The sequence below is a fragment of the Haemorhous mexicanus genome, chromosome Z (genome assembly GCF_027477595.1).
Source record: "Haemorhous mexicanus isolate bHaeMex1 chromosome Z, bHaeMex1.pri, whole genome shotgun sequence".
Taxonomy (NCBI): Eukaryota; Metazoa; Chordata; class Aves; order Passeriformes; family Fringillidae; genus Haemorhous; species Haemorhous mexicanus.
The window spans coordinates 47,261,910-47,288,476 of NC_082381.1; the positions used below are offsets into that span (position 1 = coordinate 47,261,910).

General features: G+C 39.4%; 1 protein-coding gene across 6 annotated transcripts in view; it reads left to right on the forward strand.

The window, feature by feature from the left end:
- The window catches only part of AUH (AU RNA binding methylglutaconyl-CoA hydratase), a 119,674-nt gene that overhangs the window by 8,346 nt on the left and 84,761 nt on the right, over positions 1-26,567 (forward strand). For 5 of the 6 annotated variants that reach the window (XM_059873280.1, XM_059873279.1, XM_059873282.1 and 2 more), the window contains exons 2-3: positions 996-1,063; positions 1,161-1,248. In XM_059873280.1, the coding sequence (XP_059729263.1) occupies positions 996-1,063; positions 1,161-1,248 (156 nt within the window). Of the gene's footprint in view, positions 1-995; positions 1,064-1,160; positions 1,249-13,631; positions 14,781-26,567 lie in introns of those variants that run through there. The other variant, XM_059873283.1, reaches the window with a different exon arrangement.

Consider the following 26,567-nt stretch of genomic DNA (forward strand, 5'->3'; position numbering starts at 1 on the left):
TTTTTTCATATCATAGGTTGGTGGCAATACTGTGGGCATTTTTGTTTGAGACGGAGCTTCCTTTCTGCCTTTCATTCCTGGTCCTGCTCTAATCCTTTCTTCCCCCTTATCCTTGCATTTTCTGCATAAAAGGTCCTGACTGATAAAATGTTATCTGGGCAGGATCAGGACTGTGTGCTGGTGTTTTGAACTCAGGCAGTTCTGTGGGTTCAGGCAGTAATTGTCTAAAAGATTGCTATAATTGTGGTAAACTTAGGCATTGCCAAAATAGACTTTTCAGAATTTTCCTCTTTGATATTCATGCTTGTTAAGGTGAGGGGGTCATAATAAAGAAAATTTTTGTTTCTGCTGCAACATTCAAACCAATGCACAGGTAATAAGTCAGACACTTGATCCGTAACTGGACTAAGGGAGCTGTGAATGTGTCTTTGGAGTGATGTACCAAGCATTGAGCTTGATTTTTGTGTTTCAGGGAAAATTTTTTGTTTGATTTTGTTCCTTTTAAACAAAAATACCAATTTTTCCCATTGGTGGCATTCTTTCTATGTTTTTGACTTCCTTTTACCTGTATCGGAGTTGCTGGTCTTAGCTCTGATAGCACTTCATGCTTTAAAAAGACTCTGGAGATAGTCTCTCTAAATATGGAACTATGTGCTTTACAATTAAGCATCTTTCCTGATGGCATGTCAGCACTTCATGCACAAACATGAAATTTGTGCATGCAGTTGTGTAGTTCTACATTCAACCTTTGTAAGCACTGTTTCCACATGATGATGTTAGGGCCCTATTTTTGTTCTTAAAGTAAGTGTAATTTCTGTTGAGTATTGAAAAGAATAAATAATTTTATTTTCTTTCAGAAACCCAGTAGTGATTACACTAGCATTTTTTTTTCAGTCCTCAATGCCTTTTATATAATTTCAAAATAATAGTAATTTACATAGATGATAGTTATTTCACTCCATTGTAACAATGATGTGATCTTTCTTCCTCTCCAGGAATTGTGGTGCTTGGATTAAACAGATCTCATGCCAAGAATGCACTTAGCAAAAATCTTGTAAAAATGGTAAGTGAAAAGAATATTTTTTACTATAAAAGTGAAGTATTGGAATGAAGCACTTTAAAAAGTGTTTGGTGATTCCCCTTCCTCCTTTTCTCTGTAGATGTCAAAAGCTGTGGATGCTTTGAAATCTGATAAGAAAGTACGAACTGTTGTATTCCGGAGTGAAGTCCCGGGGATATTCTGTGCTGGTATGCAAACTTAATTTTCCTAAAAAGCTGGAAATCTGTATTCTCTTATTGCACTAAAAGGAAAAAAAAAAAAAAAAAAAAAAAAAAAAAAAAAAAAAAAAAAAGGCCCAGATTCCAAGGAAACATGTCTTTTTCATATGTTAATCTCAGTAACAAACAAAACATCTTAAAATTATTTTCCTCAAATGCTAACACAAATCAAATATTGGGTTTATTCTTTCTGTGTCATAAAGTATTTCAAAATATATGAGTTAAACTGTGATAGTGAAAAATCATTTAATTGATCTAGAAACTCTTGCAAGTATGTCAGAATAAGGTGCAAATAATTTGAAACCATAGAAGGAGGCTTTGTAGAAAGCTGTATCAAACCTTCTTTTAAATGCATTAACTTGAACTTTTAATTAAAGAAACATATATAAACTTAAAATTTCATGATGAATATGCATGTTACTGCAGGCTGAATGTGTTCTCAAATTAAAAACAAATCAAAACAAAAAGCACACACCCCAGCCCACACATCCAACAGTACATGCATCTTGCCAAAGTGTTCAGAAAAGCAAGAGCTCTCAACTACCAGATGCTGGGAAAAAGAATTTGCTGACATGTCAAGATCAATTCATACAGCAGTATCTTTTATGAATATCAAGTGAATAGTCTTCTTATTTAAAAATGTTTCAACCATTTCTTACTTTATTCAAATTTAATTTACATCCATTTGAAACAGAAAACAGAAGTAAAACAGTTTGTTCTTTCTAATATATTAATATAACTGTCAAGAAAGAGATCAGTTTTGAAATTTTATTTTTCTGATCATTTATGTAGTTGTTATTCTTGATAGCCCCAAATAATTAGTTTAGTTTTTAATGCAAAGTAGTTTTTCCAATTTTAAAATATGTAATGTACCTAAGCACTTTTACTTGAGTTTAAAATTCTTCTGGCTTTTAGTAAGCCTGTTCTCATGCTGATACAGTTTGCACTTACAAGACTTATGAAAATAATTGTCTTGGAAAAAAAAGGGAAAAATCAATTCAGTGCTTAGTAATACATATAAATAGGTTAAATGTATATGTATTAATCAGCATATTTAATTTAAAGGTTGTATCTGGTTTTAAATCAAGAAGTTATAAGTTTTAGTCATCTCAGAAAAAACCCTGTAGTTTTTAAACTGATGAAGAACGAAGCATCAGAGCAACACATGCAAATGGTGTTTCAAGTTAAATGTTATGTGCTTGAAATAAAAAGATGGCTGTTGAGATTTTTAACTATCTTTTTTATTTTACATTCTTGAATTTTACAATAGTGGTATATTGGAAATAGGAGAGCAGAAATACTGATTTTGAGGGAGAGTATCTCAGGTATGCTACTATTATTGTACTTACGAGCTCCTAGTATGTCTTCAGTATTCTTTGTTAGCTGTCTTTTCCGAGCTGTTCTGATATAAAGATTTAACATACTCATTGCTGCTTCTTTGTCTGGCTTAGAAAACTAAGCAATTCAGAGTATGTATTAAGACGTAACAACAGAAAAGATACCAGGACATAAGGAACGAAAATTAGTCCTGAAAAGAAGACTGTGAAAGACAAGGGCTGGATATCTCTATCAGGATCTTAACCTGGGGAGTAGAGACAGGGTGTGAACTAGGTGGCTATAATTTTAAAAAGGTGATGGGTAAAACAAGTGTCCTAAGAAAGGAGATTCCTGTAGCTAAACAAGTGAAATAAATGATGTTCCAACAATGGTAACTGAAATTTAGAATGAAGCAGAATACCCGAGGCAGAATTTGTAATGAAAATAGACAAAAATTGTACAGTGGATGGATGGATTGCTTCAGTAGGTGACTTTAATGGGTGTCTCTAAAGAGAACAATAATAGAGGAACCCTAGTGAGATCTGGAAAAAACAGGTTGACAGCTTAAGGAAGTAAGATGAGGAGAGGAACATACTGGATGTAGTTTCCTGGAGGGGACTCAGGAAATTCAGTAGAACAGAAGAAAGTGTTTTCAAACTTAAATGTTAAAGGAGAATATGTTACTTCAAGAACATTTAATTTCCTTAAAAAATGCAAGGATCATCTTGTGAAATGTCACATTTTCTTATGCCTTATAGTGCTATTTAGTTAGGCTAAACCTGGAATGTTTTTATTTTTTTGTATTTCCTTAATAATAATGTTCTTGCTAACATATGTGGGAATGTATGTTTTTAAAAATACACTTTTATGATTATTTTTTGGACCACCATCTGATGTTTTACAGACCGCATATTGGGAAACTTTGTCCTAGAATGTAGTTCCCTTTTATGTGTGGAACGAAGTCCAAGATCATTAAATCCTGCCATTCCTTAGCTATCAACACATATCTGTGAAAGCCACAAGCCAAGTGTCTTGTTTCCTTCTAAGGTCTAGTCCACAAAACATGACATCCAATCATTTTTCTCAAAGTAGCAGTGTGGATGATTAAAATATTTAAACTCTTTTGATGACTGATGTAGATTTGGGTATGATTTCAAATTATGGTATTTTCACATGGTGAAATTGGAAGGGGACAAAAATGGAATTATATAAAAGAATTTAGAGATGTGCCAGAAATCATATCCTTTCATTTCTGCATAAAAATTCACTTTGAGTCTTTACCTGCTCTTTTCTTTGTGTCTCCTTTTTACTACTTTATACATCCATGGGGGCAGAAAGCTCCTCATTAATGCTCTAGCGCTGATCAAAAAGGACACCCAGAAAGCAAAGCCTTGCGTTACATCTGTAAGGGCTTCTTGTGCTTCCATTAGAAATGCTCTGGCACTGAGTCACTTCTTGGCTCCTTTCTTTCTACATCTGAAATCAAATAAGTTAAGTATTGGTCTTTCTGAAGTGAGCATGTATGGCCAGTCCTGGCCTATGTGAGCTGCAGAATAGTGTACTAACACTATTCTGCAGCCAAAGTAGGTGAGTCTGTAAAGGAGTCTTTTTATTTCTTGACAGTGTTCCATTCTTGAGGAAGGCATAGGCTTATGCAGGGAATAAGGCAGGTGTCCCATGGGTAAAATATCTGTGATCAAGTAATCATGGGCTGTGCTGTGTTCACACAAGGGGCCAAATAACATTCACATAGGCAGTTTGAATAGCTTGATTTTTCATTATTAATATAATTTTAACATATATATATTATTGATACTGCTGAGGTGCTTTTTGTAAGCAGATTTTTAGGCTTTTTTCATCTTCAAAATATTTCTAGAGGTAAGTTTGCATAATAGTGTTGGATGATACAGTACTGTGAGGAAGAGAGGAGGCAGTACCCACAAGTTTTTGCAAAATCTAATTTTGTGTGGGTGTGTTTGCAGAATGGATGAGGTTGGAAGAGACTTCAGTGATCTGGTCCAACCTCACTGCTCAATCAGAGTCATTCTGGAGACAGTCTTAGAAATTTTTCTAATATTAACTACATGAGGTTAGAAAAAAAGTACAAATAAAATATTTGTTTAAGAGCAGTTTTTTCAGTTTTTAGACAGTATTTAAGAATGGCTTTTGTCTGAAGAATTGAACAAGCTAATATTGCACCTTAAAGCTTTTGTTGTTCAAATTTCTAAGGCTTTGAATAGAAGCTGAGATAATATTTACAGAACTTCTAGTTATTATAGAATTTTACTTTTGGATCTGTTTTGGCTTAAGCTGAAGACTGCTGCATGGTTCTAGGTCTCCTGCTTTCTTCTGGTTTTTTCCCATCTCACCCACTCTTGTCAGTATGTTTGATGATGTGAAATAGGGATTATACTATATTTTGCAATTGAAAACTATGGGCTCAAGTAAAAATCTTTCCTTTTAAACAGTGTTATGTGTTGATGGTTATAGTGATTAAAGAAACAGATTCTGATTATATTTTTTTCCTTCTACCTTTTTGCTTGCTGTTCCTTGTATTGTTGTTTTTCTTGGTTATGTCATATTCCTCCACCCCTCTTTTCATGTCCGGTCAAGAAAGCATTAAAAAGCCATATTCTTCATGTATTTGTCTCAGGTAGTAACTTACTGGCCCATTGTCCATTGGTTCAATTTAGAGCTCATGCTAATAAATAGAACCCCTTGCTACCATTTCACCATTCAGAGTAGTACCTCTGGTGCCTGAACAACCAGGACAGTTGCTTAACTCTTACTGTCCAAGTCCAGTCAGAGATCATTTCTCTTAAAAATTCTATGGAGTTGTCAGTTTCCCTGCATCCATCTGTTCTCTGTTGATATGCAGAAAAAAATCCTACTATTTCCTAAAGGAGAAAAGGACTAGAGGAACATGCTGCTTCTGGATTTTGGTTTGCCTGGGAGAGTTAGGAGAGCTTTCTGTTTGTCTTGGTTTGGATAAGACAGGTGCCTGCTAAAGAAGGCAGGAGCTTCCCCTGAAATGGAGAATGCAAACCCTCCCCACCCCTCCAAATTGCTATGAATTTTAAATTAAGGGGCTCTCAGGCAAAAAAAAAATACGGGAGCAGGAAATAACAGTTCTTTAATAGGGAAGGGGGGAAAAACCATAGAATGATAAAATAAAAACAATGCAGTACACTAAAATGACAGAGTCAGAACTCAACCTGACACCCTGTTGGTCAGGGTGCTGGCAGCAGTCCAGTTGGAAAAGTGGCTGCAGTCCTCCTGAGGTGTCAGGTGTGGTTCTGTTGGAGCAGGGGGTCCTGTAGAAAAAGGGTGATTCTTCCTCCGCAGATCCGTGGAAGAAGAAGCAGCTGCTGTTCCTCTGGTGAATCCAGTGGAGAAGCTGTGCTGGTGTGTCAGAATCTCCTGATTATATCTGGATAGCAATGCTCGGCTCCTCCCTCTGGGCGGAGCATCTCACAATGGGATGTTACAGTTCTTATCAGCCATGCAGTGACATTCAATAGCCTCTTATCACGGGATGCCCCCTGCTGAGGGAGGAGTGATTGTGATCTCGCAGGGAGAGAGATAAGGGGAAATTGCCCACTTAACACCTAGACAACTGCCATACAGATGGTAATAGAATACATCCTGCCTTGCAATCCAGAACATAATCCACCCCTTATTCTATTTCCATCTGCATCACAATGAATCCTTACACACAGTTCTCACTTAAGACTAGGTTTCCCTGTGGTACACAACGGCTTTCTCCATCTTTCTGCATTACCCACCAAGTGTAACCAGGTCCTTGAGCAAAAACAATTCCACGGATGGGTTTGTCTTTGCCTGAGGTGGGAGTAATCCAAACAGTCTTTCCTAAAATACCTTTCATGTGTACAACAGGGACTTTATCTCCATCTACAGTGTGCAGGGGTTCAGACTGGGCAGGACCAGCTCGATTGATAGACCCTCTGGTGTTGACCATCCAGGTGGCCTTTGCTAAGTTCATCTCCCAATTTCTAAAAGTCCCCCCACCAAGTGCCTTCAGGGTAGTCTTGAGTAGTCCATTGCACCGTTCAACTTTCCCGGCAGCTGGTGCATGGTAGGGGATATGGTATATCCATTCAATACCATGTTCCCTGGCCCAGGTGTTGATAAGGCCGTTCTTGAAATGGGTCCCATTGTCCGACTCAATTCTCTCAGGGGTTCCATGTCTCCACAGCACTTGCTTTTCCAGGCCCAGGATGGTGTTCCGGGCAGTGGCGTGAGGCACAGGGTGGGTCTCCAACCATCCCGTGGTGGCTTCCACCATGGTCAGCACGTAGCGCTTGCCTTGGCGTGTCTGGGGCAGTGTGATGTAGTCGATCTGCCAGGCCTCCCCATACTTGTACTTGGACCACCGCCCACCATACCACAGGGGCTTCACTCTCTTGGCGTGCTTGATGGCAGCACACGTTTCACAGTCATGGATAACCTGAGAAATACTGTCTTTGGTTAAATCTACTCCTCGGTCTCGTGCCCACCTATAGGTGGCATCTCTACCTTGATGACCTGAGGCATCGTGGGCCCATCGAGCTAGGAACAACTCCCCCTTATGTTGCCAATCTAAGTCTATCTTCGACACCTCTATTTTTGCTGCCTGATCTACCTGTTCGTTGTTTCGATGTTCCTCATTAGCCCGGCTCTTGGGGATGTGGGCATCTACGTGGCGGACTTTCACAGGTAGGTTCTCCAACCGAGCGGCAATTTCTTTCCATTCCTCAGCAGCCCAGATTGGTTTTCCCTTACGCTGCCAGTTGGCCTTTTTCCACCTTTCCAGCCAGCCCCACAGAGCATTGGCTACCATCCACGAATCAGTATAAAGATAGAGCCTTGGCCATTTCTCTCTCTCAGCAATGTCCAGGGCTAGCTGAACAGCTTTGAGTTCAGCAAGTTGACTTGATCCACCTTCTCCTTCGATAGCCTGAGCAACCTGTCGTGTGGGACTCCATACGGCTGCTTTCCACTTCCGGTTCAACCCTACGATGCGACAGGAACCGTCAGTGAAAAGAGCGTAGCGTGTTTCCTCTGCTGGGAGTTGGTTGTATGGTGGAGCTTCTTCGGCACGTGTTACTTGCTCTTGTTCCTCTTCATCAGAAAGACCAAAATCTTCACCTTCCGGCCAGTTTGTAATTATCTCTAAAATCCCAGGGCGATTCAGGTTTCCAATACGGGTGCGCTGTGTGATGAGGGCAATCCATTTACTCCATGTAGCATCAGTGGCATGGTGGGTGGTGGGAGCCTTTCCTTTGAACATCCACCCCAGCACCGGTAGTCGGGGTGCCAGGAGGAGTTGTGCTTCCGTGCCAATCACCTCTGAGGCAGCTTGAACTCCTTCGTAGGCAGCCAAGATTTCCTTTTCTGTGGGAGTGTAATTGGCTTCGGACCCTCTGAAGCTTCGACTCCAGAATCCCAGTGGTCGGCCTCGAGTCTCCCCAGGCACCTTCTGCCAAAGGCTCCAGGACAAACCATGGTTCCCGGCTGCAGAGTAGAGTACGTTCTTTACCTCTGGTCCCATCCTGACTGGGCCAAGGGCAACAGCATGAGCAATTTCTTGCTTAATCTGGGCAAAAGCTTGTTGCTGCTCAGGGCCCCAGTGGAACTCGTTCTTCTTGCGGGTGACCAGGTAAAGAGGGCTCACGATCTGACTGTACTCGGGAATGTGCATCCTCCAAAAGCCTATGGCACCCAGGAAAGCTTGTGTTTCCTTCTTGCTAGTTGGTGGAGACATTGCTGTGATCTTGTTGATGACCTCAATGGGAATCTGACGCCGTCCATCTTGCCACTTTACTCCCAGGAACTGGATCTCTCGAGCAGGTCCCTTGACTTTGTTCTTCTTGATGGCGCAACCGGCTTCTAGCAGAATCTGGATGATTTTCTTTCCTTTCTCAAATACTTCCACTGCCGTGTTCCCCCACACAATGATGTCATCGATGTATTGCAGATGTTCTGGGGCCTCACCCTTTTCCAGTGCAGTCTGGATCAGTCCATGGCAGATGGTGGGGCTGTGCTTCCACCCCTGGGGCAGTCGGTTCCAGGTGTACTGCACGCCCCTCCAGGTGAAAGCAAACTGAGGCCTGCACTCTGCTGCCAGAGGAATGGAGAAAAACGCGTTAGCAATGTCAATGGTGGCATACCACTTTGCTGCCTTGGACTCCAGCTCGTACTGGAGTTCCAGCATGTCTGGCACAGCAGCGCTCAGTGGTGGAGTCACTTCATTCAAGCCACGATAGTCCACAGTCAGTCTCCATTCTTTGTCAGACTTGCGCACAGGCCAGATGGGACTGTTAAAGGGTGAGTGAGTCTTGCTGACCACCCCTTGGCTCTCCAGCTCACGGATCATTTTGTGGATGGGGATCACGGCGTCTCGATTCGTCCGATACTGCCGGCGGTGCACCGTCGAGGTGGCGATTGGCACTCGTTGCTCTTCCACATTCAAGAGTCCTACTGCGGATGGGTTTTCTGACAGTCCAGGCAAGGTGTTCAACTGCTTAATGTTCTCTGCCTCTACAGCAGCTATGCCAAAAGCCCATCTGAGTCCTTTTGGGTCTTTGTAATAGCCATTCCGGAGGAAGTCTATGCCTAGAATACATGGGGCCTCTGGGCCAGTCACAATAGGATGTTTCTTCCAGTCTTTCCCAGTCAGGCTCATCTCAGCTTCCAAAAGGGTCAATTGCTGTGATCCCCCCGTCACCCCGGCAATGGAAACAGGTTCGGCCCCCACATGTCCCGATGGTATCAGGGTACACTGTGCACCAGTATCCACTAAAGCATCGTACCTTTGTGGTTCTGATGTGCCAGGCCATCGGATCCACACCGTCCAGAAAATCCGATTTTCCCGTGCCTCTCCCTGGCTAGAGGCAGGGCCCCCCTAACCCTGGTTATTATTTCTTCCCTGGGCATACATGGTAGAGGTACCCTCAAGGGGATCTGACGGATCATACTCAGCAGCTCGGTCATGGGAGGTTGAGGCTACCTTCACTTTACTGGAGTTCTCTCGGTTAGTGTTTCCCTCCTTGAGTTGACGCACCCTTGCTGCCAGGACTGAAGTGGGTTTTCCATCCCACTTTCCCATGTCTTCCCCATGGTCCCTCAGAAAGAACCACAAGTCAGCCCGTGGGGTGTACCCTCTCTCTCTAGGTGGAAAATGTTGGGCTCTAACTCTGGGGCCTGTGACTCGCACTGGTGCAATATGGGAATTGTTCCTTCTCACCGCCTCCCTCATCTCCCTCATCTCCTCTCTGAGTTCTTGGACCACGGCAGAGACATGAGCTTGCATGGGGCCATTGATCATACTTTCATAATTTCTAAGTTTGTTTGCCACAGAACCCACTGTCTCTCGGTTGGTATCAGCATTGATCGTTGCAATGAAAGTGGTGTATTGAGATGGCCCCAGATTTGCCAGACTCCACAGCATCTGCCCTGTGCACCTGACCTGGTCGGGGTCATTATCATGCTGTCCATCTCTCCCAAAGAGTACCTCCAATACTGCCACTTCCCTCAGCTGTTGGATCCCTTCCTCAAGAGTCTTCCAGCGCATTCTGTGGTGCTGCTCCTGCATTCTTTCCCTGTGGACAAATCTCTCTCTGACACTTGTTAAAAGCCGCTCCCAGAGGGAAAGGGACCCTGGCTCCCTTACAAAAATCTGATTGATACCGGAGTCCTGAGTTAAGGGTCCCAGATTCCTTGCCTCACCACCATCCAGTTGTACACCTGTACCCATAAGGTCCCAGACCCGAAGTAGCCAGGTTGTATAAGCCTCACGTCCCCGTCGTACAATGTCTTTGTGTAGATTACGGAGACTTTCGTAAGTCAGGGACTCGGTGATGATTGCAACCTCTGGCTCCCCTGTGGGTTGTGAGGGCCCTCCCCTATCTGGGTGCTCTGCTTTTGTTTTAGATCTCCTTGTTTCTACAGGGGCAACTGCTGCTGGCTGTGACTGCCTCTGCAGTTCAGCTGGAACCTGGACAGTTGTAACATCTGTGGGTTCTGCTGCTGCACTATTAGATTCTCTCTCTTCAAAGCAGGGGGAGGGCTCTGCACCAGCTGGGGAAGTGTACTCCTTCAGGATCTGGCCTATCTCACGCATCTCCTTCACCAGACCCCCCACCCAATCTGGGTAGTTCACATCTGGCACGGGCTGTGGGGTAGGAGTAGGCTCTGGGGCAACAGCATCCCTGGACTCTGGTGGCGTGTTAGGTTCTGATGCAGGTGTCAGGGTAGTTATCCAGGTTAGTCTCTCTCTCTCTCTAAATGCTAAATAGAACAGGCCTATCAGCAACACCAGCCACTGTATGATATCATTAATGTTTAGATTGGATCTGAACCCTTCAAAAACTGGTGGGGTGGACCCAAAGAGGTGATTAAAGGGTTGGGAGAAAATTTCCCCTGGTGTAATTTCCTTACAGCAGGTGCCATTATTAAAGTAACCCCAAAAACACATAGTTAAGGTGTGATAGCTGTGAATCCATGTGCCTGCCTTCCAGAGGAAGTTAAAAATCCATGAATTCCTCACCTTATTCACCCATAAAACAAACCGGATAATAGCCACAGTAGCCTTGGTTATAGGACCCATGTTAAGATAAGGGCCTACAAATGGGAGAAATACAGCCATGATCACGTGCCACCCAAACCAGGGTAAACTGGACCACATGGTGTCACTTGATGAGGTTTGTATAGCCACACAAAAATTAGATTACTCAAGAACTGTTATTCCCTTTTTGTTTATTTGCCCTCGAGCCCCACGTTGGGCGCCAAAAATCTGTCTTGGTTTGGATAAGACAGGTGCCTGCTAAAGAAGGCAGGAGCTTCCCCTGAAATGGAGAATGCAAACCCTCCCCACCCCTCCAAATTGCTATGAATTTTAAATTAAGGGGCTCTCAGGCAAAAAAAAAATACGGGAGCAGGAAATAACAGTTCTTTAATAGGGAAGGGGGGAAAAACCATAGAATGATAAAATAAAAACAATGCAGTACACTAAAATGACAGAGTCAGAACTCAACCTGACACCCTGTTGGTCAGGGTGCTGGCAGCAGTCCAGTTGGAAAAGTGGCTGCAGTCCTCCTGAGGTGTCAGGTGTGGTTCTGTTGGAGCAGGGGGTCCTGTAGAAAAAGGGTGATTCTTCCTCCGCAGATCCGTGGAAGAAGAAGCAGCTGCTGTTCCTCTGGTGAATCCAGTGGAGAAGCTGTGCTGGTGTGTCAGAATCTCCTGATTATATCTGGATAGCAATGCTCGGCTCCTCCCTCTGGGCGGAGCATCTCACAATGGGATGTTACAGTTCTTATCAGCCATGCAGTGACATTCAATAGCCTCTTATCACGGGATGCCCCCTGCTGAGGGAGGAGTGATTGTGATCTCGCAGGGAGAGAGATAAGGGGAAATTGCCCACTTAACACCTAGACAACTGCCATACAGATGGTAATAGAATACATCCTGCCTTGCAATCCAGAACACTGTTGTAACTTCTTTAGACTTTTGTGGTGACGGTGTTTAGAACTGTCTCTCTTCAGGATTGTTTTTTCAAAGTGATCTGGACGGTATGATCCATGTTGTGAGGTTGATGGGTTACTTGCTTTGTATATGTGTGCATGCAAAGAGAGCAAGCTTTGGAACAATTTTTACTGTTCTTTGGAGACCTTATTTAAAAGATCTTTGAGACATATCAGAATACAGACAGTTAACTTTTTGCTTTTGTTGTAACAGGCTTTCAAGACAGTTTGAAAAATTTTGGTATTTGAGCTCTTTAAACCACTTTGACCTAAAAGTTACTGCAGCTCGGCCAATATAGTCCTTTCTTGAAAAAGCAGAAGAAATCTCTGTGCCAGAAAAAAAATCACTATTTGAATCTGTGGTATGAGTAAAGCCAACCCAAATGCTTTTCCTGTTGGCATAATTTGTCTGCATCAAAATTTTGCTTCTCTCAGAGTTGAATTGGCTATATGGAGTTTAATTCCCGGCTGCCACTTCCAGCTGGTGCAATTTTTCTGGCAGAAGTTTATGAAGCAGACAAGCCTGGTAGACCAGATCCTTGAAGACTTCTTTGTTTATGAGGTTTTGATATGGAGGAGTAGAGGAGTTTCATAATAGCTCTCAAATACTTGACCTACTCTTATTTTTATAGAACTAGCAGGAATAGTAGGGAGGTATTACTGGGGATGTAATCTCGTTTTTTTCTTGCAGTCTCTGTTATGCAAGCAGAGAGGAGTGTATACTTTCCCAGACCATATTTGGTTCTCCAGATTTCAGCTCCTGCACCAGAAACTGAGAAAAGATTTTTTATATTACTCCACTCTTCCCTCTTAGGCATTCAGATCACACATGAAAATGTTTGAGTGTCTTCTGAATATTTCTGTTGCTGCATGTACCTTTCATTTCCCCAAATAAATGCCTTATGATGTAGACTGTAACTAGGTTCTTTCCTCTTTCTCATTCCAAGCTTTCACCAGTGTTCAGACGCCCAGTGCTGTTAGCTGCTTGTAGACTATTAGACTCAACTACAGTTGCATTTCTCCTAGATCAACATCAGTGACATGAAATACATTAGGTTGGTCAGCCATGTGACTGCTCTGTCTTGTAAGTGTGCGCTGTCATTTGTTACATTTGGGTTCTACAGCTTGCTTTGTCCGATGTAGGTGGTTTTGCTTCCTAATTTTGATATTGTCTTTCTAGAATGATTAATTCCTGTCATTATTTTCTAGAGCACATGTTGGACAACTGAGCCAATAGAGAGTGCAGTTAGGATTGTGGTTTGATCCTCTAGTCTATATGCAGTAAAAAAATCCCACTGGTTTAAGTAAAACTGGTTTAAGCATCTTTCTTTTGGAAGTACCTTAGTCATCTAACTTCAAATGCTCCTCTACTACCTGACAACACATGCTAAATTTCAGAAGTAATTGGAATGACAGTGGATTTTTCAGAGCTAAAAAATGCAAAAAGGAGTTTTCCAGGAGGTTTTTCAGTAAGACTATGAAAATCTAACAATGTTCATTTTTTTTAATTTGCAGAAGACTGGCCCATTCCTGATGAGGAAGCAGGCACAAAGAATATGATAGGAAATTGGGTGAGACTGTACTCAACAGTGCAGTCTTCAAATCAGAATCTAATCAACTAGGAAATTTTAAGCTAAGAATCACTTGTCTGTCTTCTCATTGGTTGGTGCAATGCCTTACTTGAGAAAATGATAGGACTTGGTTTTCATTTGTTCAGCTTTCTGGAAGTTATTCTCCAGATGGGAATAGAGCTTTTAAACTAATGTATTTAGTTCACATGGGCCTCTCTGAGAAAAGATGAGGAGCTGTCCTGGTACTTGACAGAGCAAGCTGCATCCAGTTCCAAAACAAACCTGTGACTGCTCAATGCTGAGTCTTTAAGAGATGCTGGTGGCACCTCTGTTATAATATATATATTAGAAATTGTAAAGAACCATGTACAGCAGCCATGAGAGAGGAGTGAGAAGAAAATGGAAGAGGAACAGCCCTGCAGACTCCCAGATCAGAAGCAAGGAAGGGGAGGAGGTGCTAAAGTGCCAAAGGAGATTGCCTTGCAGCCAAAGACAAAACCATGTCAAAGCAGGTTGTCATCCTGAGCTCATGGAGGACCAGTCTGGAGCAATCATCCACGCTGCAGGCCTTGAGGAGCCCCCATGCTGAAGCAGGTGGACACACCCTGATGGAAGCTGCAGCCCATGAAGAGCCCAGTCAGGAGCAGGGTCCTGGCACAGTTGTGACCTGTGGGAGAGCAGCCTATAAAGGAGCAGATGCTCTGGCAGTTGTGGCCCATGGGGGACCAATGCTGGAGAGGTCTGTTTCTAAAGGACTGTGCCCTGTGGAAAGGACTGTGCTGAAGCGGTGTCTGAAGAACTGTCTCCCCTGTGGGAAGTCCTGGGAAAGACTGTATTGTGTGGGAGAGATTCTATGCTGGGCTGGGGAAAAAGAGTGAGGAGAAAAGAGTGGCAGTGATGAAGTGTTATGGTTGAATTGCAAGCCCCATTCCCCCTCCCTTTTGCTCTTCACTGTGGTAGGGAGGGGTGGAGGAGTTAGTAACAAAGTTAAACCAGGAAAAAAGGAAGAAAGAATGGTGGGGGGAAGATGGGTTTATTTTGGTTTCTCACTGTCTACATTTTATTGCCAATAAATTAAATTTATTTTTCCTAAGTCGAGTCTGTTTTGTGCATGACGGTAGCATGATGGTAGCAAATGAGTGATCTCCCTGTCTTTATCTTGATCTACGAGCTTTAATTGTATTTTCTTCCCTGTCTTACTGAGGAGAGGAACTGGCAGAGAGCCTAAGTTAACCTACACATCCAGTTATTACAGATTTTTCAAAGTAAGATTCAGGGAAGACCTTTATTCTTGACGAGCTATGAATTGAGGGTGTATTAGTTATATAAAGTCTCAGAGGAACTTGTGTAAAAATTAGTCTAAAATAGAAGTAGTCAGGAAGATTTTTCTCCACTTGAATGAGTAGTGACCAGAGATGTGTAATAAGTATGGTATAGAAGTTAAAGTGGAATAACTTCAACAGGAAAATCTGTAACTACTTGGTTCTTTTTTCTATCCCTTACTTGAGGGGCAGGATTTTTTTTCTTTAGGCTTGTGTATGGCTTCTGTTTAGATGACTCACTCTTCCTACCTTGTGTGCTCTGAAGACTAGAGTATGAAATATTGTGTGTCCTTCTCCAGATGTGAAGTTCTCTAATGACACCTTCAGTTCAGTTACTCCTTTAGTATCGGGAGCAATTTATAAAAATACTGTATTTCTGTCTGAGAGGGATTCCATTGTTTCACTGCATACAGTTTGAATTGAAAGTACTTTCAACCAGCGTGTACTTGCCTCCTGTGTCAAAGATTTCTAAGGATCTAGAGAAAGTAAAGACAACTTAATTCATAGCTAATATTACCATAGCATAAATTTTTTTTTTTTTCAAATAAAGTTTCTGGTAATTGGATATATTCAGCTGTAATGCTAGTTGTGGATATTTCCATGCCATTTTTCTTCCTTTTTTGGTCTCGAATGAGCTGTAGACTATAGCTTACTGTGATTTGTTCACACAAATAAAAAAAAATTAAGATCAGGCCATTAACTTTAGAAAGTTAAATTGTGAGCTCCAGCTAGAGAGTCATCTTTTTAGCAGTATTTTTCCTTGATTGATGCAGTTTTGAGATTTGCTTTTTCAAACTGGTGAAACAACATCTGACCATTCCGTCTCTTCTGTGGCTTGTGACATCTGATAAAAAATGGAAATGTAAAAGTTTATTTATTCCAATGATACAAGCATTCTTTGTTTTCCTTCCTCAATAGGATTGAAGTCATCTTGAACTTGAGATCCATGCTATTACTTAAAATTGACTAAAAAGATTGAAATCTGTCTGAGTTGGTTCTCTGGTTGTGTGGTGGGCTTTGCCAAACTGAATCAACTTTTGTAGAGTTACCTAATTTGATTGATCAAGGTAGTGCTTTACTGGTATAATATTTACCAAAGGCTGGGCTCTGTAATACAGTTATGTGGAAATACAGCATCTACTTCAGTCACTGGAAATGTGGGATTATTTTATGGATATCTGTCTTTAGAATCCATTTTGAGCAACAGAAGGCTATACTATATTTGGTATCGTTCAGCTGGTTTATGTGTTCTGGGAAGTATACAAGCAGGATTAAAGTGTATCTTTGGCTATTGGAGAACATAGTGAGGGTGTTTTACCTGCTGATTAAAAATTATATTTTAAAAAAAAATTCTGTTTTAGTAGTTTAACACATTGCCTTGGGCTTTTAGTCCATTAAAAGAAATGCACACAATTAATGTGGCATTTTATAGAAATATTTTTTCCAGTGAAAGCCACCTAAAATACTACAGATATTAAGTTCTAGGTAAAAGATATTTTTCTGAGATAGTGGTATTTGGTTAGTTCTTTTTCCAGAGGGGGGTAACAAGAATGGGAGAGATTTTCCAAAAGCTATGAAAAATTATAAAAGCGTGGGAAAAATTATCAAATTGAATCCCTAAAATTGTTAAATTGAAATATTCGGTACAAAGTAATTTGTTATGTCTGGAGAAGTAGTTACAAATAAATATACCGATGCTAAAAGAAATTTATTTGTTTGGACTCTTTCTAGGGCAGTCAGAATCATGCTCAGGGTATTTGAGTAGCTGTACAGAAAACCTAGGGAGGCAAATATCTGAAGGAAACAGTAAGGCCATTTTGAGGTTGCCGTCCTACATCTTGTTTATATTACGTTGAGTAAAAATTTTGGAGGTGTAGCTTGCTTTTTATGATGTTAACATCATAAGAGGGTTGGAGTCAAACTTTAGAGCTAAGACTTTTATAAGCAAATGACAAAGTCATTTAATGAATGAAAATAAGTATAACCATGTAGCTTACAAATAAGTAAATCAAGTATGATCCTGAACAGCTGGAGAACTTCTTGAGTTTCTTGAGATGCTTGAAATTGATGCAATGCTCTAGATCTTTTGGATTGTTACAGAAATAATAAAGAAGTCTCCAGAGTAGACATTTGTAGTGACTTGTTGTCCAAACTTGACATAGGCAGCAATGGTGAATATCTGGGATATGCAATTTCAGCATATCCCAGAATTTAGATAAAAGTGACGTCTTGATGATTATGAAGCCATGAAAGGTACCTCACCTGACTACCTACAACAGAGAAACACACATACAGACCTTACTTATAATGCTATAATGAGTTTTCAAACAATGAAGTATTTTCTGGAGTGGATATACCAGAATAGACTAAATTAAAATGGATAAGATACCAGATGATGCAGAAGATTTTATATTAGGAAAACTGTGTTCTGCAGTATCCCTAGATGGTTGGGCAACTTGTTTTCCCATTTGCTCTTATAAAGAGGCTGTGCTTTCTGGTTATAAAATATTTAAAATATTTTATGTAAGTATTTTGAGAATAATCAGAAATTATTTTCCTTTGTATTTGTTTGTCTTTTTTAAAATATGCTTCTCAAGGTTTTGCTCCTCTGATGTCTTTGGTGATGTCACTGGCTTGTTGCAGTTTTTGCTGCTTGGGAATGTATCTTTAATGGCTGTGTATGTGCTGCAAGTGCAATGCCTTTCATTTTTGATTAAAAAAAGTTGTTCTATACTATTTCTATGAGGTTTATCCAAACCCAAATTTCCTAGCTTGCATAAGTTAATGAATTCCTATATTTCATATATTTATTACAGTTAGGTTTGACTTTTGGAATATAGTCCTTGTGGCACTGCTTAGGACTGCTTGGGAGTTGTGTTGAATTTCATGTATAGGTACTCACATGCATCACACTTTTTTCCCCCCTCCTTTTTTATTGTGTATCATTGAAGCATGTAATTAGAAGACAGTTGGCATACATGACACCATTTAAGAAATTCCTAAAATTGCTTGCATGTTAGAGATCTGTAGATGAACTTGACTGTCATAAAGAAAGACTTTACTGGAAACCTGCGTAACTATCACCAGACCACTTCTAAAGTTTGTGTGTGGATCAAAGAGAGAGGACTGTGGAATTCAGTGCTGCTAAAGTCTTTGATTTGGTAGGGTAGACTAGTGGACAGGATGCTGTATGTGAACAGTTTTGTTTCCATGGAGGTGAGTAAAGTCTTCTTGAGATTCTCCTGTTCAGAAAAATTCTTAGTATGGTATAATTTGTCATCTTTAAGCTAGCTTTAGTCTGTATCCTGCAGGTGTATTAAATATTGTTGATTTGATATCTAAACCTACAGGAATAACTGTGTAGTCATTGTTGGTATCTTTAAGATCTTTGAAGTCACAAGGCAGTTGAGATGAGTCCTCTTACGATGATATTCTTGTATATATCAACTTTCAGATTTCTGTATCTCTCTGCAGCTGTTTTGAAGTGTGTGAGTTTTTTCCTCTGTGGTTGACGTGAGTACTAACAAATGCATTAATTGCTAGTGGTCTTATCTTTAAAACTTCCATACAGCAGCTTATATGGTGCTGTGTTATGGATTGGTTACCAGAACAGTGTTGAAGAGACACCAGTGTTTTATAGTTATCATTATAGTAACATAGTGAATAGTTCTTGCACAACATCAAGGTCCCCTATGCTTCTCACTGTGCCAGTCAACTGAGGGTAAGCAGGAGGCTGGGGTGGGGCACAGCTGTCACAGATGATGTGAATTGAGCAGGGGGATATTCCGTAACATATGAGATCCTACTCAGCAGTAAAATTGGGTAGTTGTTTTTCCAAAGTAGACCTTGCTCAGAACTTGAGAGACATTGGTCTGCTGGTGGGGAAAGACTGCCTTTGCATAATTAGTTTTCTTCTTTTTTCTCCTTTTACTGATTAAACTGCCTTTATGTCAACCTGCAAGGTGGGTCCCCCTCTCCCTCCCCACTGCTTTTGTGGTTCTTGTCATTTCTCCATCCTGCTGTGTAGTGGGAAAGCAACAAGCAGTACATAACTACGGCTTTGTATGACATGAAAAATGAAATCTGGAATCATTAGTTCCAAAAATGTCCTGTATAGTTATGAATACCAACATTGCTATATTGCTACTGTACTTGTTTTAGTTTTGCTAGAGGGATGCTTGAAGTCACTTTAAGCCTGTTCTAACAGGTGTTACAGCCCAAGAGGGTTATTCTTTTTCCCATTCTATTTTCAGAATACAGTGGTGAATTCTTAATTAAGAACTTCGTATTTAGGAAGATGCTCCTTAGCTATTTTTAATCCAAAAGTACCATTAGCACTCTTCTGGTAGAAACCTGGGTTTTGGAAAAAGATTATTTCTGTACTTCTAGCCCTTCAAGGTTAGGAGTTAGAGAAATTCTGAGAGATGATTTATGGGTATTGTTATTCTCTCTCCTTCACATATTGTATTTTTTTTCTTGGAGTCTGAAGTAGTAGCACCTTAGAATGTTAGGTATTGGATTATGAATTTGAGATATATTCCTGAATCACAAAATATTGTTTGACTGTCTTTCTTTGTAGACCTTCATCAGCAATATGGTTTTGCTTTAAGCCTTTCATTTCAAATCTTGGAATAGAGCAAAAGTTGTCTATATTTAAGATAGAAAGCATTTGATTTTTCACTTTTTTTTTCTTTTTATCAGATCTCTTAAGAGCTGGATTAGTATCATAACTGATATGAAGACAATCCAGGAACTTCATCTTTTCAAATTACTTGCACTTTATGTAATAAAAACATTTTTAAATTTCCAAAAAAACTTTGTATATTTTGAAATAGAGTTTTATATAATTGCCTGGAAAGCACAGAGGACTGTATTAGGTAGAATTCTACATTTTTGTAATAGCATGTTTTTAATGGTTTGACAATGATTGTAACAGATTATTAGGGGTGTTGAACAGTTGACTGAGTCCAGCAAGATCCTGGAGATATTTAGAAGATGTGTAGGTGTGGTACTTTGGGACATGGGCAAGGTAAATGTTTGGACTTGATGATCTTGAAGGTCTTTTTCAGCCTAAACAATGCTCTGATTTCATGATACAAGAGCCATTTTGACATGATTATGGTGGAGGCTAGCTACTTTAGTTAATGTAATTTTCACTGTTCAAATCTTAGTTAAAAAGAGAGCAATGGCATGCTCAGGGATCAGGTTTTTTTCAGATCTTAAACTCACTCATCTATGATCCATATACAATGGTTTAAAAGTTTGTGGTTTTAAAGGGACTAAAACCATGTGAAGATCATTTTAACTGGAAGTTACAGATTATTGATTAGCCCTGATCATACTAGATTGATAAGATAAATTTGGCGAGGCCCTGGTAAATGCATATATTCTTACATGAGGAGCTTAATTCCTCTTTGTTTCTATTATGTACTTCTGAATATTTGACTTTCCACTGCAGTGACTAAGGTCCAGATCTCTTCCATAAATTTTAAGTCAAATTGAGTAGTCACTTCCATTTGAAATGCTCATTTCACATCTGCGGATATTTGTCATGTTGATTTGTGAAGAAAGCATGCTAGTTTTCTTCACAGTTTTCTGAGGCAGATTGTCACAGTATGAGTTAAGTAACGCCTTTTTTCTGGAGTACTAAGTGCCTGTGGCACCTGATTTCTTTATTGGTGAGGGAACTCAGCCTGCTTAGCCGTTTATATCCTTGGCAGAGAAAACCTGCTGGCAAAAATAATCTGATCTCATGTGCTCGGTGGTAGTGTGCTGGAAATAGAATACATGTGCGCAACACATGTCAAAAATAGTTATTACATGGTAAAGAATTCTTTCCCATTTGCTTCTGAAAAGAGTGAATAAAAGTGGCATGTAGCAGAGGTACTTAGACATATCTGAATCTATAACATTTTCATCTTAAGACAGTTTGCAACAGTCAGTTTACATCTGCTTTTATAAATGGCACAGAATGAGACACAATGCAGCTATATACGTGTGTTAATTGCCACAAATATGAAGAAAAAATTCCAATAATTAATTTTTTTTTCTCTCTTCTCTTGTCTTGGCCTGCAGCTGACATTTGTTTACTTTAAGGATACCTTTGTTGTATATTTATTGCAGTAAAGGATTTTTTTGGTGGCATCTAAATTGAATGTGTAGCTCTTGAAAGCTGAAGGAGAAAAAGCCAACTGGATTTACATAAATGGAGTATTGAGTTGCTTATATATATACATGTGTGTAACATCACCATTATAATATGTCCATAGAGTGATGCAGGAAAATGTAGAGACCTGTCCATAGTGAAAATGGTTTGAATTTTGTATGTAGATTTTTTTTAATGTGCAATCCGTGGACATTTATTTTGAACATATAAAAATTTATTAAAACATTAAAAATTCATTTTTAAAAGTAGTACAGGAAGTATGAAAATGAAGAAATTATGAAGTTTCTATTTTGATTTTCTTCTTGTAAAATTTTTACTTTTTTTTGTAGTTAAGCACTGATTCCATATTTGTGATTAATTAATAGGAATACATGCGTGCTTGTCTTTATACAGATCTTTTGTTGTCTTGCACCAAATTTATAAGACAAGTAAAAGAAATGCTGTGACTTCTAGTCAGATCCTGCCTTTTGTAACAAAATGCAGTTCCCCCAAATAAATTTAATGATAAAAAGCTGCATTGATACTTAAGTTGGCTAAGAATGAACTTCTAACACAATTTGAGGTATTAGAAAGCAGGCATTCTTTATTGCAGGTCTGGACACATTTGGAGGATTTTTCCTCTAATTGAATGTGTGTCGTGAAACTTTACAACGGGGTATTTATTCCATCATGATCATACATATTCATTACAGCATACTTCCTAGGTAAAACATAAACATCACTTTTCCTAGAACTAATTTGCATCCATCTGCCTCCTACTGGAAGTCCTTTTATGATCCTAGAGGCTCGTCCATAGGGGTCTCTGGACCTCGTAGTCACTGGGTGCCCCCAATGTTGTAATGCCTTTACCTTGTACTTCTCTTAGGTCATGCGCAGTTCTTTCTTGTTACATAACTTTGCCACAAAAACCACTCATTATGTTCCTCATTATCTGTTTATCCACTGGGTTTCAGCTACTAGTTTAGCATCCTGTATGTCTGCTTTTACATTCTTTTGTCTAATTTCCTAGTTAGAATTTTGAGCTTTATTTTTGCAACTTCCAGGAAGTGAATATTCTCTGTTGTCTGTCAACAGGTTGATAATTAGCTGTCTAGAATTTCCCTCAGCATCTTCCAGTATAATGTATGCAGTTCATATTAATAGTGAGGCATCAGGGTTTTGTAGGATGTAAGAAAATTAGATTTAAAAGAATATTTTTTTTATATTTTAAGATTTCTTTGTGGCGTTCTTGTCACCAGCCGGAACTTACTCAATGCATGTGGATGGACATAGTTTTTAAGTGATAGAGTTCTGGGTGCAAATATCACCTATCTGTGTAATTTCTAAATCCCTTCAGATAGCAGGTAATACTCCTATGTTGGATCTCCTTTTCCCTTCTTTCTCTAAAGTAAGTTGCTGACAAGTCTATTGGATGGTCTTTCACAAATAAAAGAGATCAAATATCTCTGAAGTACTTTAAAATAACAAATCTTTAGAAAATAGAATTCAATTTGCAATATTGGCGCTGAAAATATATTCAGTGGATGGGAAATTTTGCTATTTGCAAGCTCTTTGATTTAGCTTTCTGGGTCAGTTTAAAGCCTTTAAGGACACTGGGAGTAAGGGGAAGTACTGATTGTGAACTGCTTGATTTGGTGTACTGACAAATAGAATTGCAGCTGCTGTTTTCATGTCTGAGTTTTGTGTGAACAAAGGATAATTAAGAGATGTTCCTGTTTATGGCTCAAATACTTACTTATCCTTAGTTTCACGCAGAAGGACACTTTTTACTGTGTAGAATGGGAAGACTTTGTCCTTAAGTGCTGCCCCAGTATTAATTTGAGCCAGAGATGTTTCTGCAGGAATGCCAGCCATTTTAATGTTTTTTGGGTTTGGTTTTTTTTTTTTTTTTAAGTCCAAGATTTAAGTTTTCTGAATAGACCTAGACTGGCCAAAGCTGAGCTCTATATCTTTAACCCAGAAGGTGTTTCTTCTCTCATTTGGGTTTTCCCACAAAAATCTTTGTTCTTCTTACCTAGTGTAGCTTGAAAATGTTTCTAGTCAAACTCAGTTTTCACCTCATGTGGTCTAAGGCGATTACTTCAAGTCTTCAAGTTTGTTTGCAGTCTGATGTATGCAGAGAAAAGTTACTTTGTAATTTGGGGACAACAGAATGTGATTATTGTTGCAGATATTCTTTAGAAGGTGTCTGTATTTTCATATATTATATGTATTATTTACCAGCTTCTTTAAATGTTCCACTGAAAGTATCACTTGCTGCATAGCAGCACAGAATTCAGTGTCATTGAATCATGACCTGTGGGAAGTTTACAGCTAATATACCATCATGACAAATACAGATCATTGTGGGAAAAAAAAATAGATCCAGGGTGATGCCTGCGAAATCAAGGGAAGGAATGAAAAGTAGTGAAAAAGAAGAAAAAGAATTTAACTCATGTCTTTGTCTGCATTCAAGTGATCTAGCAGTTCAAACCATGCTTTTTATCAGGAAAGAATCCTTCTTTGTTAAATAGCATTTATGCTAGAATACTGACTTCAGGACTTCTTTAGGAGAAATTCTTTCTCTTCCACACAGCACACTTCCTCCTTTTCTGTTTACAGCTCATAAAACTGGGTGTGCTGTCAGTAAATTATTTTTGTAAGTATTGCTAATCATAAAAAGATAAACCCATCAGTATCGATTCCTTTTAGTGTTCAAACCCCATATCTGCCATACTCAGATGTACAGTATATGCAAAATATTTGAGTCAGTCATCTGTGACAGTGCCATGAAATGTCTTTTTGTTGTTTACTGAATTTACTAGAAATTGAAGTGGAGCACACAGTTTGCTGAGAATGTTGAGTGTGTTCATAGATTTTTTTTCAGTTGAAAGGCTTATTTGTAAAACTGTGTGTCAGATGTTAGCAGACTTTACTGTAAAGCTGTTGCAATTTATATAAATGATATGTGGTACTATATTAATGCTATATTTTTCAGTGGTAGTGTTAGAATAGCCATATATGATTATTCTATTAAGTAAATTAGTTCAAATTTTTTGTTTGCAAAAACAGCTTTGGTGCTGATCTCTTCAGAGGATTTCGTTTTGGAAGATGTAGCATTAATAAAAATTACAAGTAATAATTGCACCCTTAATTTTGAGGCAAAGTGTAGGGTAAAAATACAGCTGTTGTGGTTGTCCAGCTTGAACTTTGCTATTCTGTATAAGAATTCAGTTATGTTTAATGTAGAAGTTTGCCTAGTGAAGGCTGAATTTGAAAATGAAAGGTTCTTTGGGGAAGTTGACTTTTCATACCACCGCAATTACTAAAGTATTCACTACTTCTGTAATACTTGTTGTAGAAATAACGTAGAAATACAAATGTTATAGGAAAAGCTTTACTTTTTTTTTTTTTTTTTTTTTTTTAAGAAAAGGCTCTGTGTTGAATAATGATTGCCACATGCATTTTTTTTATTAAATGCTGATATTTATCTTTACTATGATCTGAGTTTTAAACTCATGATCTTGTCCTTAGCTGGGATATAAGATATTACTCTAAGCTTGGAGCGTACAAGTTTGTCATTATTTGGTTCTTTTAAAGGTCCATGGTTGGGGGTCCTGGTAACTTACCAGCTGATGTTCACTGCTGCTACCACCATTTTCTCTTTGTTGATCTTCCTCACTGATTCTGTATCCATCTGAGAGTCAAAAATTATGCAGCCTTTGTGCTGGTCTTCTGGTAGTCCTGATTTGTTAGCCTGGTAGAAATCAGTAGAACTGAGACTTAGTACAGAATCAAAAATAATGTCTTAATTTACTATTTGGAAACATGTAACTGTCGTATCGTCATACTTTTGCACCAGTACTGGTGCTGTGGTTTAACCCCAGCTGAGAGCTAAGCACACAACTGCTTGCTCATGTCCTCATCAGTGGATTAAAGAGTAAATTGGAAGAGTAAAAGGTAGAAAACCTATGGACTGACAGTTTAAGTAGGAAATCAAAAGAAACACGAGGCATTCACCACTTCCCATGGGCAGGCAAATGTTCAGCCCTTGGCAGGAGAGCAGGACCACATCAAGTGTGACAGTGACTTGGAAAGAAAAATGGCATCACTCCAAATGTTCTTCCTTTCCTCCTTCTTCCACCACACTATATATCCTGAGCATGATGCCATATGGTCTGGAATATCCCCTTGGTCAGTAATAGTCACCTGTCCTGTCTGTGTCCTATTCCAGGTTCCGATACACCCTCAGTCTCCTCACCAGCATAGCAGTACAAAACGCAGAAAAGGCCTTGGGTCTGTGTAAGTCCTACTCAGCAATAGCAAGAACATATCAATGTTATCAACTCTGTGCTCAGCACAAATCTGAAACACAGCCCCATTCGAGATGAAAAGAAAAAAAACTAACTCTACCCCAGCCAAAACCAGCACAACTGGTCTATTTCATGTTTCATGGAGAAAACTTTAGGTAGTCCTGTTGTAATAGGAGCTGTAAGAGAATAGGGACTGGAGAGTGACTGGATGATGGAAGTTTCACAAAGAAAGCTGGTTGTTGTTTGGGAAAAAATTGACTTTATTTTTAAGAGATGAGGTTTGTATCTTTATAATGATTCTTTTTTTCCCTGTTTCTGCAAGTGAAGATGAATTCAGAAAACATGTGTAAGGTGTAAACTGTCTTCTTTTTTTTTTCAGCTGAAGAGGTTAGCAGGAGGAATATTGCTATATGTGTCTAAATTTAGAACTGGACACACAGGATGGAAAAAGAGCCATCTGACTTTAATCTATGACTGGTCTGAATTTTCATAGGCATTGGAAGAAGATTGTCAGCCCTTTAAATATGAAGGTAGTTATTCATATTCAGGATTCCTGGATTTTAAATGGAAACCTGTGTGAAATAGTACCTGGGCCTTTCAGAAAGTCTCAAAATTCAAAAGCTTAAAGGAAAAAAAAATTAGCCAACCCCTTCCGCTCTATCCCTGAAGTTGTACCTTTGAAATATCCTATTTAGGAGAACTGATATAGCAGATAGTGCTTTACATATGCTGATCTGCGTGTAAATTATTGCCAGATATGTAAGATAACTTACATAAATGGAGCTATAATGCTGCCATTTTACCACAGGGAATGTTTAGGACTGGCATCTTGCCACAGGCTTAACTATATAGGAATTGCAGATATTTTGTTTGTTTTTCACAGTTGAATGGTTCTTAGGAATGTTTCTGTGACACAGAGGGCATATGTGCAAAAACTGCAGCTATCAAGTCATGCTAATAAATTATGATAGCCAGTCTTACATGGAAGAATATCAATATCCATTCTGGCTTAAAAATCATAGCATTTAGATAACTTCAGGAATATACATGAAAAAAATTGGCTTTATTAATTTAAATTACTTTCTTATGTAGGAAATATA